This window comes from Halichoeres trimaculatus, unplaced genomic scaffold, assembly GCF_033239565.1.
Source record: "Halichoeres trimaculatus isolate MK-OKI-2021-1 unplaced genomic scaffold, fHalTri1.1 fHalTri1_scaffold_8, whole genome shotgun sequence".
NCBI lineage: Eukaryota > Metazoa > Chordata > Actinopteri > Labriformes > Labridae > Halichoeres > Halichoeres trimaculatus.
The window spans coordinates 35,199,805-35,217,381 of NW_027437186.1; the positions used below are offsets into that span (position 1 = coordinate 35,199,805).

The 17,577-nt window shown below is 35.6% G+C and overlaps 1 protein-coding gene across 1 annotated transcript in view; it reads right to left on the reverse strand.

Annotated features, from left to right (window-relative positions):
• Positions 1–1,903: 1,903 nt before the first annotated feature.
• mertka (c-mer proto-oncogene tyrosine kinase a) overlaps positions 1,904–17,577 on the reverse strand; it is a 35,047-nt gene continuing 19,373 nt past the window's right edge. The window contains exons 9-19 of the mRNA XM_074675890.1: positions 10,902–11,037; positions 9,449–9,599; positions 8,647–8,729; positions 6,713–6,808; positions 6,530–6,610; positions 6,353–6,445; positions 6,144–6,262; positions 5,938–6,047; positions 5,673–5,832; positions 5,306–5,442; positions 1,904–2,663 (exon numbers count right to left, since the gene is read on the reverse strand). Of these exons, the coding sequence (XP_074531991.1) occupies positions 2,222–2,663; positions 5,306–5,442; positions 5,673–5,832; positions 5,938–6,047; positions 6,144–6,262; positions 6,353–6,445; positions 6,530–6,610; positions 6,713–6,808; positions 8,647–8,729; positions 9,449–9,599; positions 10,902–11,037 (1,608 nt within the window). The 3' untranslated portion in view covers positions 1,904–2,221. The remainder of the gene's footprint in view (positions 2,664–5,305; positions 5,443–5,672; positions 5,833–5,937; positions 6,048–6,143; positions 6,263–6,352; positions 6,446–6,529; positions 6,611–6,712; positions 6,809–8,646; positions 8,730–9,448; positions 9,600–10,901; positions 11,038–17,577) is intronic.

Genomic DNA, 17,577 nt, shown 5'->3' on the forward strand with positions numbered 1-17,577 from the left:
ATCTGTGTCCTCTTGAACTCTCTCTTTTGATATTCATTTTAATCGTCTTGGCTTTGTTTTTTCCTCGTTTGTATATAAAATGTGGAAATACGTAAATAAAAAGATAAATGAAAAAAAATCTTAAATATTTGAAAAAACACTTCAATTGAAAAACACATATTTACTATAATTCTTGTCTCATCTTTGCTTATTTGCTAATGTCTTCCCACATATCAAGAATGTATGATAAGCCAGCACGTTGTCAGTTACATGAATCCATCCACACAGAATTAAAATCATTATTTTCTTCCAGATGAGTCTTTTTGTAGATGTAGTTATCTTCCCAGGGCTGTAAAACTTGAGGTTAGCCACAGGTGCATGGACAGTCGGTGGGCTGTTGATGTTGTAGGAGGTGAAGTAGAGCGGTGGCAGGCTTTATTGACAGATTTGATGCATATTTAGTTTAACAAAATGTTAAACCATGATTTTATTTAGTGTCAGTGTCTTTAATCATCAATACCCTCTGTAAGAAAAATAAAAAATCTAAAGGTAGCCACTGAAAAGGTTGCAGACCCCTGTCATGAACTATTTGGACTATCCCAATCAAAAAAATATGTTAATTCAACTTTAATGTAAGAGCTTAATGTCTGCATAGTGGTAAAAGAAGCTCTTATTTACAATAAAGATATGTCAAATAATGCAACTATCGCCAAATCAGGTTTAAGTTTAAACTGACCATGGAACAATATTTAAAATACATTGAAATGTTACAATAATCCTTTCATTATCCTAACCACTTTCCCCTTTCAGAGTCACGAGCATGCACTTTTGTCCTAATAGGCCTGGTACTCTTACGTACATGTTGTTTAACAGTCAGAAAAACATTCATCTATGCTCTCAAGTAAATGTGCATTGAAATGTCAGGTATACAAAAAAGTTTCTACATAAATCCACATTATAGTGACTTTAGAGTTATTCAACATTTCTCTGTCAGACTACACTCCCTAGAAATGTCCCTCATCATTTATTTCACAGTTTAGACCAAATTTAAAGAATCGTAGTAACCAGCTGACAGGACAAGAAGAGAGAAACCTGTCTCTACAACTCTACATTTAGTGGCACTAACACAGTCGACATTTCCTCCATGTTTTGTGCCCTGTGCTAACTGCAGACCTTGAACATGGCACCACCTGACCTCCATCAGCTCATATTTCTGCTCCTTGTCTTCCCAGTTTGGTCTTTATAACATCTATAGTAAGAAGAGCAGAAAATGTTGGTAACACAGTTGGTGAACAGTTAATGCGCCCCATGTACAGACAATCATTCTGATGAAACATTGATGAGGAGGAGCTGAAACATGACACACTTTCTTCAAGGTTCACACCAAAAAGGATGGGCCCTCAGCTGATTTGGGTCATGTGACGCGGTTGACACAGATTTCTCAGACACACAAAGTGAATTAATAATACTGAAGAGCAAACTTGACATTTGAGAAATCAGCACAAAACTGCAAATCCCAACATGATTTGCAGTTTTTGCTAAATAAATGATGGAAGCTGTTAACTTTCTGTATTAAAACAAAGTGAAATATCAGCCAAATGACCCACAGTAAAATCAGTCATTGCTTAAAATTAATACTTAGTAAAATTGATAAGTAAAGCCCATGGACATTAAATGTACCCCTAATCATAGAATCACTCTGATGCTCGTGCTTACACAGAGGAAAAAGATCCATCAGTTGAATGATTTCTTAAAAATAATTGTTTCCACTTCCAAAACTCAAAGTAAGCTTGTACAAACCTTTTCCATTGCAGACGTGTTTTTCCAAAGTGTTGTCGCAGCTCTTTTCTCAACTGTCTTCTTGAAGAATCCAAGGATTTACAAAAACTGAAATCACTGTGAGAGAATCAATGATTATGTCAAAATCTGTGCAGTTTTAATGGAGGAATACAAGAATCACTTGTTTTTACAGTAAATAAAATCATTTTATAAATTTTCTGTACATTTCTATATTTACATCACAAGGAAACGTCACGTACAGTAAACAATTCACAGTTCAGTTTGTCTTAAGCTTATGAAGCATGTGCATGTTGACACGCAAAGACAACACCTAACACTGACAGAGGCTGGCCATGTAACGCATTAACTGCAGGTACAACGATGCTACACAAAGTGCACATGAGGACATGTCAAGGTGCTGCCAGTGCAATGAGGCATTTCACGTTCGTCATAGTCCAGGTCTTCACAGCAGGTGGGAGGTGTCACTCGAGCCGTGATCCCCTGCTCCTGCTCCAGTAACCGTGTCCCCGTTCGCTCGACTCGTTAGAAGAGGAGTGTTCACTGCGGGAGGTCTCGTGGAGGGGTCCGAGGAAATCACCACAACGTAACGATCGTCATCGTCATCCTCCTCTTCCTCCAGACTCCCGTGGATGTCTGCAGTGACGACGGCGTTTTCTGCCGCCTGGTGGCTGCAGGACGGCGAGGAGTTGAACAGAGGATGCTCTGCAGGGAGAGTGTCTCCTTCAGGGTCCTCCTCAGGGAAGCTGGTGTTGATGTAGATGATGTCGTCTTTGCTGAATGACTCCGGAAGCTTCTCTGTGAGCTTTTCCAACATTTCCCGCAGCTGTGTGAAGACGGGTCGGTCCAGGGGGTCGGCCCTCCAGCAGCTGTACATGATTTCGTATCTAGAAGCAGGAAAACAATAAATAGATCAAATAAGACCCTCTTTATAGTCATGTTTTCTTAAAAGGGGAGATACAAAGGGCTGGGATGATATACTTCTCTCCCGATTCAATTCCTGGGGTGCCGATTTGATATACATTGTGATTCTTTGATATTTCTGATTTTTGAGATTTTCAGCTTGTTTTTTTAACCCCAGACCAGATGAAAAGATGAATGATAACAATGATGTCTACAGACTACACCAGGAGCCATATTCTCCCTAAAAATGTGAGTCAGTTTTTAAGATTTTAGATCTGACATCTTAACTTTTGTCCAACCCGGCTTATAAACAAAGACTAAAATGAAGGACTTAAATTTGAAAAAAAAGGGGTTTTGAACAAAAAAAAATCATGATTTAAAATTGTTAAACCAAAAAATCTCAATATTACACTACAACAGTTTTATTTTTCCCACCCCTAGTAATACATGCAGTGGCAACCTGAAACAGATACACACACTGCTAAAACGAGCAATTAGGCTAATTCATCAAGCTAGTCATTTGGACCATACAAATCATTTATTTTTAGTATCAAAAATGTTAAAATGTCTGGGTCTTGTGAAATATAAAACTGGCCAATTTAAAGATTTTTTCCCACAGAGATTTCAGAAGTCATTGTATGCAGAGACGTCCAGCAGTCTGCACAGACAAAAAAAACACATGCATCTCTGTTTGTGGTACAGCACCATGGAACGGCCTTAATGATGCATTAAACTGGGTCCAATCATCATTATTTTCAAATTCAGGTACAAACAGTTTTTTTATGGGCATGTATAAGTGAATTGAATCAGAATTCTCTTCTGATCTGTTGCAGGAGTTGTTTGTCTTATGGTGTCAAAACCATTGGCTTTTAGTACTGGTTGAGTGAGACATCCAGCTTTTTATTTTGCTTTTATTTACTGTTTTTTTCTTCTTCTATTTATTGTGTTTTTGTTTATACCATCTGCTGTTTTAAAATGTTTTCATTAACTATTTGCTTTACTGATTGTGTTTTTATTGATCTTGTTTTAATATTTACAGCACTTTAATCAACTCTGTGGTTGTTTTTAAAAAGTGCTATATCAATAAATTTTGTCATGACTTTGACGATGGTTTTCTGTCGGCATTAAATTTGTTTTATGATATGAACTACCTATCTTTAGCTTCATGATACAAAGTGTTTGCCTTATGAACTGCTGACAACAGAAGTTTTCTTTGTAATACAAAAAAATTGTAATATGAATTGAAACACATACAGTATGAAACACAAAACAGAAAATAGATAATGACTGCATGAAATTTGATTAACAGGGGCAGGACATGATACACTTTGCTTCTTCTTGTCCCTCCTTGTCCAGATTTGCTTTTTTATTGTTATTTTTTTTAACGTTCTTTTCACTTATTTTTCAGGTAATATTTTGTAAATGGAGATTATGCCCTGTTTGCAGTGGCTGATAAATTTTTTCCCCTGTTTATATATATCAGGAAAATAAAAGGGGAAGAAAAGACAGAAATAAAGGCAGGTTTTAGTACGCAGCTCATATTTTTTAAAGTCTAATATTGCCTGAAGCAGGGTTCTTACAGCTCAAAGCAAGTTAAATTCAAGACTTTTTAAGACTTTTTAATGCCATTTGAAATTAGATTTAGAATAGAATAGAAAATACCTTGTTTATCCCAGAGGGGGAATTCAGAAAAAATATAATTATTAAACAAATAAATAAAAATTGAAATAAATAAAATGCTTTTAAATGAAAAAATAAACAAATAACTTCGAATAAGAATAATATCTAATTAAAGACTAACTTCATGATAAACACAAATTGGGGGAAAACACCATAACACATCAATTACACAGGGTTAGAGACAATTAATAGAGGCCCAGCCGCAAACATCAATGTATGTTGGTTCCACTATCATGTTGTGTGATGTTACCACAAAAGTCACTAGGTAAGTTAATTAAAAAAAATTAAAAACAGAAAGAAATGTTGTCATTTATTTTTAGATTTGGGACAATTAACTGTCATATTGACATATATAAAGACTTTTAGATATTAATTTTAAGACATTTTAAGGCCATCTAAGGCCTTTTTGAGATTCATGAATTTACACTGCAAAAAAAACAATCTTATCAAGTGTTTTTGTCTTATTTTCAGTTGAAAATATCTTTTTAGACTTAATATGAGCCACATTCACCTGATCAGTCCAGAAAAATGTCTTATTTCAAGTTATTTAGAGACAAAATGAGGTCTGAATAGCTTGAAACAAATAAAAAAAAATCTGCCAATGAAACCAGAGAAAAGTTTCTTGTATAGGGCATTATTCTAATTTCAAGCAAATTTTTTTGAAAGATTTTCTAGTTCCATTGGCAGATTTTTTTTTTTTACTTTTTTACAAGAGATTCAGACCTCATTTTTGTCTTTAAGTAACTTGAAACAAGACATTTTTCTGGACTAATGAATTGAATGTGGTTATATCAAGTGTAAAAAGACATTTTTACTTAAAACAATACAAAAACACTTGATAAGATTTCAGTTTTTTGCAGTACAACGCCTTTTAAGACCTATTCTTCAGATCAGCATCATATTTGAACCTAAATTATGAATTTCTGTACGTGGTCATGACACTCACAGTCCATCCAAACAGTCTGAGGGCTGTTTCAGTCTGTGTCCCTCCAGCAGGTAGTCGTAGATTTCATGGTTCTGGATGCCAGGGTACGGCGTCATGCCTCTGGTGGCGATCTCCCACATGGTGACTCCAAACGCCCACTGAAAGACACCAAGATTCAGTATTAGTATCTTATAGTTATGATAAACTGTTTTCATCTTTTACTTCACATTTCCAAAACTATAAAAGGGAAGGATTGCTGAGTATTTAGATCAGAGTAACCTCAGCTGACTGCTTAGTGTGGATCCCAGACAAACATTTTTTAAAGTCATGATCAGAGCGAAGAGAGGGATCAGATCTTCTTTTGGTGACGGCTCACCACGTTACTCACCACGTCGCTCTTTACTGTAAAAACTCGGTCTGCCAGACTCTCCACTGCGATCCATTTCACAGGCATTTTGGCGATCCGGCCCTGCCTGTAATAATCTCCACTGTAGATCTTCTTGGATAATCCAAAGTCTGCGACACACACCGTCATGTCGTCACGTAGCCTGCAGGAAAAAAAAGAACAAAACCAAGTATTTAGATTAATCTACAGGCAGCGTTTCTTCACCTTCACAAAATGATATCCTGAGAAGTTTGAGTCTGAACCCTACATGCAGTTGCGTGCTGCCAGATCTCGATGCAGGAAGTTACGGCTGCTGAGATACTCCATACCCAGAGCGATGTCCACCATGAACTTCAGGAGGGTCTGAGTGGGCAGGAACTGTCCAAAGGAAAACAAACAGTTAAAACTTATTGTTTTTATCTTTGTATTTAAAAAACATTATCAAAACTTTTATCTTTGTTGACTGAATCTCACCACAGGACTGTCGCCCAGCCGTGAGCGCAGCAGGAAGCTGTGAAGATCTCCATATTTCATGAACGGCAGGATGACCATCGGCTTAGGGAAATTTCCAGGGCCCACTTCCAAACACACACCTAAAGAGGACAAACCATACACACAAATAAAGATGAGCAAATGACAGAGGACCATCAGTGCGGTTATGAGCTAACTCGTGTTGCTCTCACCGAGGAGTCTGATGACGTTCGGGTGGTTGAAATCTTTCATGCAGGCCGCTTCATTCAGGAACTCTTCGATCTCCTTTTGAGAGAAGCTGTCCACTGATTTAAAGACGGGAAGAGAAAATTAGCTTCTGTTTTACCTTTTTTTATGAACAGGAAATCAATGACCATAAAAAATCTCACATTTCATCGTCTTCACAGCGACTTTCTCCGATGTCCCGTCCATTTGTCTCAAATGTCCCTCCACCACGGAGCCAAATTCACCTGATTACGAACAACCAAAGATAGATATTTCAGACTCTGCAGTTTTTTTTCCTTTTATGTATTTCAATCTAAATTCATTCCCAAAAAAATCTGTTTACCCACCTTCTCCAAGAATTTTGCCGATGGACAGTAAGCTCCTCAGCACCATCACGTCCTGGAGTTTGGCCTGAAGCTCCTCACTGATGCCGAGGTTCCCCACTGTGAGGAGACATCAGGACAAGTCATTATATGTTAGGAAAAGGGCTCTCAGGCAATTAATCTAATTAGTTACAGTATTTCTAATAAACTAACCTAATTAATCACATTTTAATCTCATATCTGCTTAAGGTCCCCAAATAAAGAATCTGAATTCTAGGACATTACAAAATTTCTTTCATCAGGGGGAGGCAGGGTCTGGCGGAGCTTGTCAGTCAAAATCCTGCTCGTAAACCACTTTGGGTGAGAGCATTGCGCTCTTTAGATGAGAGCTCAGCATGGATATGAGGAGAAGATGTGAGATGACAGAGACATAGCGAGACGCTGCAAGTCAGAAAAGTTCAGGCAGCTCACGCTCCAACTGAGGATGTGTCGCTGTAGTTCAGAGAGAAAGAGCGGCGCCATCGTGAGAAAAGATGACGGAGATCATGGAGAAGATCAAAGGATGGAGCGCCAAAGATGAACGTGTTCAAAAAAACGTAGGGTTTGTCTTTTTTTTTGGATCAAAAACAGGAAGAGAGACATGAAATTGGAGAGTCCACTCTTCTTAGGAAGTTTTGGTATTTACATAGTCAGAGAAAACAATATTATTTTGGCCTTGAAATATTGTTCAAGATGCTCTGAAAAAAACTGGCAGATAATGGGTTCATCGCGTTGATTTTTATAAGGCATTAATCTAATATCAATGAATTATTAATTTGTATAATAATTAATATAAATGTTAAATGATTATAATTAACATCAAATTATATTCTAAATTTTATAGAAATTGTTAGGATAATAAGAATAATAATAATAATTATTATTATAAATAATAATAATTATATTTATCATAATCAGTATTAAATAATCAATTAAAATTAATTGAATAATTAATTTCTAATTTAATTTGCAATTTCGTTGTACGTGTTACGATGACAAATAAAGTTCTATTCTAATCTTCTAATAGAATGATTATCAAATAATTAATTATAATTAATTATAATTAATTATAATTAATTATTAATTACAATTATTTACTCATACATTCTAAAAAATATAAATTATAATAATTAAATTAAATTACAATAAATTTAATAATTAATTTCTAATTTAATTTGCAATTTCATTGTACTTGTTGCAATGACAAATTTCTATTCTTTTCTCAATGGGTTAAAGCGACAGCCCTAGTTAGAAATAATGTTAAGTATTTGAACTTTGTATAACTATGAAATAAAACCATTCATACACTACAAAGAATGCACAATAACTTTGCAAAAAGAATTTTCTGTCCTGCCCTAAATCTGTGCTTCTCAAACGAGGGTACCCCTAGAGGTACGTGGGAGTACTGCAAGGACTACTTGACAAATGTTAATAAAAGGTTTCATCAAAACAAATTTTTAGATATCTGATTAAAAACAACTTTTCCAAAAGCATTTTATCTTTTTGTCTATGCAAAATCAAAGAAGACACATTTCCCAAGTTGAGCATATTCACTCATAAAATATATTATCTGCAAAACTGCTTGAAGTAGACGGCCTGCAAGAGAGCTGTGCTATTGTTTACATTTGTACACTAACAATAGCGCGGCCAGGAGGACAACAATAGACAGGTGGTTGAAATGAGACTAATCGATGAGCGAAAAAGAGGTGGATGATGAAGAAACTATTTAAGTCATGAAGAAGCCACCAAAATAATTAAAAAAGCAGCTTCATACTGGAAAGGAGCCCGATTCAAAAAAGTGAAGGAGCAGAGAGTAAATAAACACAAAGAAAAGGAGACAGATGCAAAACATCAATCTACTCATTAATGAAAATAAATTCAGTAAAATGACATTTTTAAAGAGATCTTTAAGAACATACATGTGACTCCGATAGCTGATCGGTTGTAGGATCTCTGATACTGAACAATCGGCTGCAGCTTCTCTCCACCTCCAAACACCCGCCTGTAGGGGGAGACAGGAGAAGAGAAAACACAGGGTGAGCTGAGCAGTGTAAGTGATCTCACACTCACACACACCGAGGCCGGGACAGGAGGGGCGGTCATAGGAAGCTCTGGGAGTCTGTTTTGCTATCAGAGCCGCAGCCTGTGACACATTCCTCTCGGCGTCCTGATCGGCAGCACTGAGTCACAGCTGGATGTTGTGTGTTCCTCCAGCTGCTCAGTTATTAACTGCTCTCAGGTGCAGACAGTAGTGATTAAGAGGAAGCACGGGAAGTTTATTAACAGAGTCAGGAAGTTGTATAGTTTGCAGGTTGTTCTGCAGAACGGAAAGATTGCACAATAACCCGGCATGATGGTTCAAAAATACACCTTTAAATCTTTTAATACACACACGCATGTGAAGTTCGGATGACAACAAAGCTAATTCCAAACAGTGGCCTTAACCTGCTTAAAAGCTGCCAGAATTTTCTATGTTTATAAAAAATTAGGCTCGAGAGCTTTGCATCTATTCAAGCTCTAACAGAGGGAAAGAGAAAAAACAATCACAGGGCTACAGAAAATTCAATCTTGCTCTAATCGGTTTAAAGAAATCACATTAAAAAGGAAGTTCAGCGTCAAATGGGTCAAAGACCAAGATAACACGATCAAACTGGAGCAGAATCTGTAATTAAATCATTACTGTGTTTTTAGAGAAGTCAGAAGATAAGATAGTCAGCATACCCAAACCAAGAGTCAGAGCTCCTGTTATGGACACAGATGGCCCCCCAGAGGATCAGCAGCAGCAGACAGAAGCCACAAACCACACCCAGCACCACATAGACAGAGTCCGGGACCCCAGCGTCAGGGGTGGACGACGGGGTAACCGCTGATTCTGGGACGGGAAGAAGAAGTGTTCAGCATGATGTGGAAGTCAAGAAAGAAGTTTTACCAAAATCTTAATTTTTCTGCCACAGAATCAAGATTATTTAGCCATGAATGGAGACAAATCAAGGTAAAAAATTTGGAAAATAAAAAAAAAATTTACAATAATTTGAAAAAAAAAATAAGGATGAAAATTTAAAGTTTGATCGAGAATTTAAAAAAAAAACACTAAATGTTAACCAAAAAAAAGCATATACAATTATTTACCACTCTGAAAATAGTTTTGATTCAGCTCTTTAATTGTTTAAACAAATAATTTATTTTCAGTTATTACTCTTAAAAATATTTTAACATTTAAGGGGATACATTTTTTCAGCTGTAATTTCATTTTTTTTTTTCTGATGAAAATCTTTTTTTTTTTAAGTTTTTTTTTCACTTTCAGATGTTGCGTCCAGGAAACGTAGAAAAAAATTAAAGAGCTCAATATATATATATATATATATATATATATATATATATATATATATATATATATATATATATATATATATATATATATATATATACACATACATATATACATATATACATATATACATACATATATACATATATACATATATACATACATATATACATATATATAAATACAGATTTTTTTGTTTCAAATTTACATGTTGTTTTTTATACAGGATTAAACTTTAAATTAGTGGTACTAATTTTTTTGTATTTTATATCAAGTGTTATATATATATATATATATATATATATATATATATATATATATATATATATATATATATATATATATATATATATATATATATATATATACCTTTTGTATAATTTATTTTTTATATTTTAATTATTCAAATTTAGAAAAATTTTGGTCTTGATTTAGCTACATAACCGTGTGGGAGTCTTAGGTCTTATATTGTTATTCTTCATAACCAAAATTAAGAATTATGCAGCTGCAGCTGTTGGGATGAACCACAGGGAAATTAATGAACTCCTAAAGTCTCAGGGCTCCATCCTCTAGGGACGATGAAAATAGAAAATATCCTTGAAATGTCAGAGACATCAACCCAACAGCTGATGACATTTCAACATGGACCAAAACATGACCGCCTTCTTTACACCAACTCAAGAGAGCTGTTTCCCAAGTGGGGTTTGGATCCAGAATAGACCCTTAAAAGGGTCTGGATCTGTTCGTGGGGTAGTGATGTCAGTCCAGCACAGTGAAATATATCTGCTGCTGGCTTCATGATAAAGCTAAACCCAGATGAGGAGATAAATCAATAGAGCAGCTTACTGTCTTCTGGCACAAAGAGCCAGACTCGTGGGCTGACCATGCCGCTCCCTGCCTGCGTGCACGCCGCCACCTCCACGCTGTAGGTCACGTTGAATTCCTGCACGGCTTCATACAGCGTGGTGGTGTTACTGTGGATCTGAAACACACAACAGATATCGTTGAAGTGTGTCGAGTAGAGAGTCATGATAAGATTTCCTTTAAGGAGACCTGAAGGTTAATCATTATCTCCAGAATGTGGAGAGAAAGTTCAACTCGTGAGAGGAACTCGGTCACAGGCCGGACACAGATTTAATGACACAGTCTTTCAAGATCTTATTCAGTAAATTTAAAAACTAACTGAGAAATGAGGTGAAATGAGTTTTAAAAGTCAGGGTAATGATAAACTGAGACCAGTTTCTTATATAAAAACATCCTTTGTAAATACACAGGGAAACTGTGTTTTGTGCTTTCCAACTTTTGAGTCATTCAGATTTCTCTTCTTCCTCCGTGCACCTTAAAAGGAGGCGCACTAAGTCCCATCAGTGCTATTTTTACCCCTGCAAAGTTTACACTCCACCTCAACTTTTGTTTGTTTTTTAAGGAGTTCCTCACACAACTCTGTACCGACTGCAGGAGTCTCTGCATCTTTCTCTGGTTTTGAATCTCACAGAGCTACAGCTGAGTTATAGAGACCAGGAAATGATGCTTTTAAACTTGTTAAATGATGTTTGTGGACAGAATCCGTCCCATTCAAGGAGCTGTGAGGAGTTTCTAAGTGATCTGGAGAAAGTCTCCCTTCTAGATTTATGCCTGATCCTAATCCACACTTTAAAATGAGATTTTCCGCAACAATACAGGTTATTATCAAATGCTATGTTTTAGCTTCCCAGGACCGGATTGATTTACGGCATGTCTAAGTCTCTATGACAATACAATGCCGGCTGACGAAGTTTAGTAGAGAGAGAAACCTGCATGGGCTAAAGGCTAAAACACGAGCTAAAGGCTAAGAGGGCTAATCTGTTTGTGCTAATGCAAATTTTCACAATTAATACAAAAGTAAACGCATCGGATTCGTTGTGCAAGGTGTCTGTGCGTGACATTTTTTTTTAACAGATCCCAAAAAACGCATCCGAAAAAACAGACTCATTGTGCAAAGGAAAGGTACATGGGAGAGTAATAGAGCAAAAGCTACACGCTAAAACACAAGATAAAGGCTAAAACATACGCTAAATATTAAAACACAGGCTCAAACATGAGCTAAAGGCTAAAAGGGCTTAACTGGCTTAAACACAGGCTAAAGACCACACCACGAGCTAAAGGCTACAAAATAAGCTAAAGGCTAAAACACAGGTTAAATTGTTATTCTGCAGTGGTCTGTTCAAACTTGAGAGTCTATCAATAAAATGAAGAGTGAGGTTACGTTAGCTCTGATTGGTAGATGACTGGCAGGACATGACCAGGATTCACTAACGTTACACATTATAGACACGTCTTAGAGCGCCGGGCTGTGAATAGAGCTAAATATAGCCGGCTACTAAACTACGGTACAAACTGACAAGTTTTCATGTTGTCACGTTTCAAATGGATCTCCTTTTAATTCCAAGACAAACACATGTTTTGTTAAAAGTCACATCTTCATGGCAGTGTGAGTGAGACTTCAGGCCAAAAGGTGGCAGCATCTTTAAACTGTCTAATAGTGTAACAACAAAAACATGTCAAGTATTAAATTAGTGTGCTGAAGAAACGAGTTACATGTTATAAAAGTATAATCTCAGAGAATATTTAAAATATTTCATTTCTAAACTAGAAAATATGGTTTTGCTGTACTAAGTAAGTCAGTATGTCGTATACATCAATGTTTTCTCTCTATTTCTGGGTCAGCTGGTTTAAAACCATCTATAATTTAATTTTTTTACAGTGTAGTAGACTAATAAAAGTATATTCATAGGGACTTCTTTGTACTATATCAGATTTTTCATGAGAAACATTGGTTTCACCAATTTACCTTTAATCGATTACACTGACTGGCCATGTCTTTCACTGTGTTATCTATTTTTTAATTTAAATTTTTTGACATTTTTTCAAATTTAGAAAAAAGGATTGCAAATGTATTTATTAATTTAATTTCTGCATATTTTTTCAAATAATTAATTTTTTTTTTTTTTTTTTTTGAAAAAAAGGAAGTTTTTACAATTTTTTAAAATTGATTACATTGACTGGCCATGTCTTTCACTGTGTTAATTTTTTTTATTTCAATTTTTTGGACATTTTTTCAAATTTAGAAAAAAAAAGTTGCAAATATATTTTTTAATTTTTTTTTTGCATATTTTTCAAATTATTAAAATTCCATTTCGTTGGAAAAAAAAAAAAAATATATATATATATATATATATATATATATATATATATATATATATATATATATATATATATTTGTTTTTTTTTTTTTTTTTTACAATTTTCCATTTTTCTTTTAAAGTACAATTTTTGTTAATTTCATTATTTTTATTCATTATTCATTCATTATTTTTTATTTATTTTTTTTGTCAAATTTATTCACCTTAACCCTTGTTATTTATTGGGGGTCAGATTTGCTTAAGACTTATGTCACAGTTTCACAACCAGATAATTTATACTCTTAATATTGAAGAAGAGGGGTACTGCTCAGTCTTTGTGGCTAACTCTTACACCCTGGTTTGATTCCTACCTGTGGCCCTTTCACACCTGTCTAATGTGTTATCTATGTGGATCCTGATTTAACCCTACCATTAACTAATACAGCAGCAGATTCAAGTCCGTGTAAAGAGATAACACTTTAAAGACACTGTAGGAACAGCACGTTAAGGACATCAAGTACGTTTATGCAACACCTCAAACCCAGCTCAACAGTTTTTTCTGCAAACTCTGCTCTTTCTCCTCTAACTCCTCCTTTTTCTCCGTTCCACTTCATGCACGACAAGAAACAAGAAATGCAATTAAAAAGTCCCTCAGAGCTGTTTTCTCATACAAAATGAAACCTCCCTGGGAATTACTAAGGAACTGTAAACACGGGTTTTAATGTACATATTGAAACTGTCCTCCAAAGAAGGAAGGAGGTTAATTTCCTGGATAAGCTCATGTGCTACAGTCAGGGAGCATGTGACAGACACAGTCCGCTATTTCACAACATCACTCTGCAGCATCTGGGTTCCTCTGCTCCACCAAAGTGCTGACAGCTGAACCCATGATTCACAGACTCTCACGTCTGTGGCACTGAGCAGAGGGCAGCGCCTGGTTTAGAAAAACAGACAACAAATGTGCGACAAATTGGGGAATCAACCCCAAATTTTAAGACCACGAAGAACAAAACCACAACATGTGACTCTCATAGAGGTGTAAAGGTTTCTGCACCAGTTTGCACATAAACACAACTTGACCTACTTTTAGAGGGTGACATCACAATTCAAAGTGTGCCATACACAGAAATGACTTTCAAAGCACCTGCTAACAAAAAAGCTAATGGCTAAAGATGGCTGCAACCAAGTAACTCAGGTTTGATTTCCACCAACAGGTGACCACAAAAGCAGAGACAGAGCTCCTCAGGTGATGTTAGGGAGCGTTGTTAAAGTAATGTAACTGGGGTAAGTAACAGGGCTGTGATAATATGTTTCTCCCGACTAGATCTTTTTAGTATTTTTAGGGTGGCGCTTTGATTTAAGTTAGATAGTTCCAATTTTCCAAGTGAAAAGTTAAATGATGATGATGATGTGTACAGACTATATCAGGAGCCATATTTCCCCCAAAAAATGCACATCGCGTGAGTCAGTTTTTAAGATTTATTCAGGAGATCTGACATCTTAACTTTTCCCAACCCAGGTTGGATAGAAGACTAAAATGGGGGATGGAGGATTTCAAATTGAAAAAAAAAAAAAAAGGTTTTTGCACAAAAAAATCCTGATTTGAAATCATTAAACAAAAAATCCCAATACTATGATACAAAGATTTTTTTTCTCCTACCCCCAGTAAGTAAGTAAGTAAGTTACAATGCTCATTACTTTCCAACAGAGCAAATAAAAAGCGACACACTCTGAACACATGCAGACACACACTTCAGCCTCTCCTCAAATCATTTTGGAGAGCTCTGTCATTAAAACAAATCCTCCTTCACACACATCTTTCATGCTATAAAATCTAATTCTACAGGATAAAAAGTCAACTGCTAAGTCTTATATGTTTCTGAAAAGGAGTGGGAAGGAGGAAACATTAAAGGGGGCAGGGCAGGCAGGGCAGGCAGATGTGTGCATAAAACAAAGTTTGCTTGATTTGGATAAACTCTCATATGAAAATAGAGTCAAATCAAAACATGGAAGGCAGTAACAATCGTCCAGATCAGGGGTCTGCTACCTTTACTTTCAAAGGAGCCATTTTGCCACAGCTCAACTGGATTAAAGTCAATCCAAAGCCACAAAATCTACTTTACCTTCAATAAAGAGAAAATAAAGAGAAAAAAAATTAAAATATTCAATATGCAGTCAAAATCTTGTAAAAGGTTATCTAAACTGGAAATTTTTTGTTTTAAACAAAATTGTACATTTGATGTCTTTATTTTAAATTTTTATTAATTTTTTTCCTTTTATTAAAAAAATGAAAAAATTTATTAAGTTTCAATTTTTTTTAGAAACAAAAAAAGAAATTTCACAAATTTGGAAATTTTCTCCAAAAAATGAAATAAAATAAAAATTGCAAAAATTCCAGGATGTTTTGGAATTTCGGGATATTCTATAAATTTGCAAAAAAAAATTAATTCAAAAACTGGCTGCTCTTTTTTAAATTAAACAATTCAAAAATTGCAGATATTTTCCCCAAAACATTTTTTTTATAATTTGGAAAATATGCAGAATTTTTTAAAGAAATTGCAATTTTTTTGTTTAAATATGTTTTTTTTTTTTATATAATAATTCAAGAATGTCTTAAAAATCTCTAAAAAATTGAATGATATTCTGTGTCGATAACTTTTATTTATAAAACTCTCAGTAAGAAAAATATTCTTTTTATTTCAATAATACATTTTTTAATGCTACAAGGAGCCACTGAAAAGGAGTCAAAGAGCCGCATGAGGCTCCAGAGCCACAGGTTGAAGACCCTTGATCCAGAAAGAGGTTTGCTGTAGTTTGCTGGTTTGTTTCACTGCAGCAGAGTTACACAGAGGCAGGTGAGTCTGTGGTCACCTATGTGCACATTTCCTGTCCCTGCTGTAGTCACCGAGCCTTTGTGTTTAATGACGTCACTGACTGACTGCATGAGGAAAAGGAGACTCGGACCTGTGCTACACATCCCGTTGTCTCATACTCCACTCTGACTGCGGTGACTCACGGCCCCATGCTGAAGAAAGGAAAACACTGGAAACAGTTTTCACACCATCAGCTTCCCCTAACTACGACACTGACAGGAAGGACGGAAACTCTCTATTGTAGTACGAGCGAGCACTGATGTAGTCACAGAAACTCAACCATCAGGGAATAATGTGTTCGACTGAGAAGTCAGACAAAAGCTGTAAAAATGAGTAGGATACTTCTTAGAAAGTGAAGTTTAAAACACAAACTGACCCGTCAGAAGACTTTCCCTTCTATATGGAAAGAAGTGGAAAAACTGTTGTTTACAGACAAAAGGAAGCCGACCTCTGGCCCAGTATGCAGGACAATGGGAGGGTCACATATTCCCAGTATGCAGAACACATTCTCCTCATATTCGTCATACTGGTGTCATTGTTATAAGAAATCTTCAAAAACATAAGCTCTTCCTCTCAAAACATTATGACTCAAGCAAAAAGAGAATGGACAATAACTATTAATACGACTGAGTACATGACTTACAGCACGAAGGGAAAAATGGAGCAGAATGAAAGTGGAAGCTTTTGTTTGACATCTTGAGGATTGTAAAAGTAGAAAAAGTTATTCAACTTCTTTAATCAGTGAAATAAAGTCATATCTTTGAAATTTTCTTACTCTTCTTTTCTTTTACAGTCTCTGTGATGTCCCCCATTGGTGCAAAAAGAGACGTTTTGATGCCTAAAGTTCCCCATCACCGTATTGGAGATGCTGACCCAGGATAAAGTTGAGATTGACTTTTACAACTTCAATAACCCCAAGTTGCATCTAGGCTTGAATGAAACTTAATTTCATGTTTTACCAGCTTACACCTGCAGAATTATCAGTGTGGTGACATATTCAATAATCAGACCACATTCAAACTTCTGCATTTACTAAAGCAGCATTTCATTCCCATGTTGCTTCTCTCTTTTGTGGCTCAGTTCTTTCTGAAAACGTATTTTAAGGAACAGCAAAAATCAGGAACAGCAAAAGTCTTCAAACATCCACTCCTCGGGCAGGTGCATCGGACAAAAACAATAATCAATTAAAGTCCAAATTAACAGAAGAAAGTCCCTGTACACTGACCAGTTTTCAGAAAGAAGAAATTTATTACGAGGTTTTGGTCATAGAGCAGAAGAAGCCACCTCAAGGAGTGGCTGTGTGTCTCCAACTATCGTTACAATTAAGACAGTATCAATACACTAATAAAATACAAAACATTTATATAAAGTATAGAACGATATGAAAACTTTGTGACTGAGTACATTAGCTCCTACAGTCAGAGAGATACGACAGACACAATCTCATAATAAGAAAAAGACAAAATGACGAACTAACAATCATACATT